The sequence below is a fragment of the Pteropus vampyrus genome, unplaced genomic scaffold, assembly GCF_000151845.1.
Source record: "Pteropus vampyrus isolate Shadow unplaced genomic scaffold, Pvam_2.0 Scaffold127, whole genome shotgun sequence".
In the NCBI taxonomy this organism is placed as follows: Eukaryota; Metazoa; Chordata; class Mammalia; order Chiroptera; family Pteropodidae; genus Pteropus; species Pteropus vampyrus.
In genome coordinates this window covers 3,172,631-3,174,311 of record NW_011888908.1, presented here as the reverse complement: position 1 = coordinate 3,174,311, position 1,681 = coordinate 3,172,631, and the positions used below count along the sequence as shown (strand labels likewise).

The window sequence follows — 1,681 nt, the reverse complement described above, 5'->3', positions numbered from 1 at the left end:
TTTGGACCACAGTTGGTTACAGGTAATTGAAACCATGGAAAAAACCACCAGAGGGACTACTGTATATAAATGTACACACATGCATTTAAAAGTGTATGTGCGTGTGTGTGTGCGTGCACGCGTACAGAACCTATGGAACCTATACATAAATATGCACATGAATGCTGAGAGCTGTGTAAATTAGGATACTTACATCAGAATAAACTCGAGTTCCAATCACACGAGCATAGTGTGGATTTGCCTGCATACAGTTACGAGGGCAGTATACTCTATAAAACAGATATTTATAAATGTTAATTAGCAGGTGACTTCAGCCTTTCTCATTAGTAAGACTACAGACATACATACACAATAGTAAACTCAGCATTCTAAACTCTACTCATTTTTTGTTTTTCTTCTGAAACAGGTCAGTTGTAAAAGCCAGGCAATCATAATTGCTTTTGCTCCCGCTATCAATCCACTTCCAGCTTTTGGCACAAATGCATTTTTCTTTTGGAAAAAAATTAACCAGGAAGCTTTCTAATGTAGAGATGCAAAACAGAAAGAAGCATCAGGAAGTAGCTCAAAGTATCTGGGAATTTGGTACTCTATGCGTCTGCAGAATTTAGCAAACAGATAACTTGAAAATTCTGAATCATTGTCTGACTCATATATCTCATGGTTTCTTTTTTCTGCATATATATCATGGGTATCTCATCCAATTTCATAGTTTTAATTATCATCTATAAGATGCTGATTTCCAAATTTACTCCTATAATTGAGACCACTTCTCTTAATAGATTTGCATGTCCTACTGCTTTTCCATGTCTCCACTTAGATTTAATAAATATCTCAAACTCACCATGTTTGAACCCAAATTCCTAATCTCTCAGCCCCCTAAATACATTTTCTGCAGGCCTCCTACAATAAATGGTGACCCATTATTCCAGGTGCTCTGGCCAAAAGCTTTTATTCTATCCTCAATTCCTCTTTATCTCACACCTTACGCTCAACCACCAGCAATTTCTACTGACTATCAATTAAAATATATCCAAAATCAGATTATTCCACACACTGACACTGAAGTGCACAAGTCCGATCATGTCAGCCCTCTGCCCCAAAGACGCCTTTCCGTCCCATTCGGAAAGAATGCTAAGGGCCTCACCGTGGTCCGTAAGCCCTGCACATTCTGTCCTCCCATTTTCTCTCTGACCTTATACCCCACTCTTCCACTTTCTCACCCAGATCCAGTCATGTTGGTCTCCTGGTTATTCCTTAGCACCCTTCACACTTACCATTCTCTCTGCATGGAATGTTCTTTCTCCAGATGCCCTGCAGCCTGCCTGACTGATATCTAATTGGCTTAGCTTATTTTTTTTTTAAGTTCCAAAAATTATCATTGTTCAAGCAATTTAAAAAAATCCACTCCTAGAGTTTAAGATACTGTCAAGTAGCACTATTTAAAAATCGACTGCCTCTTCCGCATGCGTTCTCTGTCTCCCTCTCTCCCCTCCCTCCTCTCTCCCTCTCTCCCCTCCCCCTCACTCTCCCCCAGTCTCTGCCCCTCTCCTCTCCCATCCCAATGCGCAAAATTGGAAAAATAATTTCCTTTACATAGTAAATCAGTATCAACAAAATGACGACAGGAAAACCATTGTTTGGTGAAGGCATTAATGTTTTTCCTACACATGTCCTAAAAAAG

The 1,681-nt window shown here is 39.7% G+C and overlaps 1 protein-coding gene across 2 annotated transcripts in view; it reads right to left on the bottom strand.

Moving 5' to 3' along the window:
* The window catches only part of CRISPLD1 (cysteine rich secretory protein LCCL domain containing 1), a 49,255-nt gene that overhangs the window by 15,407 nt on the left and 32,167 nt on the right, over nt 1-1,681 (bottom strand). For both annotated transcript variants that reach the window (XM_011366947.1, XM_011366948.1), the window contains one exon: nt 194-269. In XM_011366947.1, the coding sequence (XP_011365249.1) occupies nt 194-269 (76 nt within the window). The remainder of the gene's footprint in view (nt 1-193; nt 270-1,681) is intronic.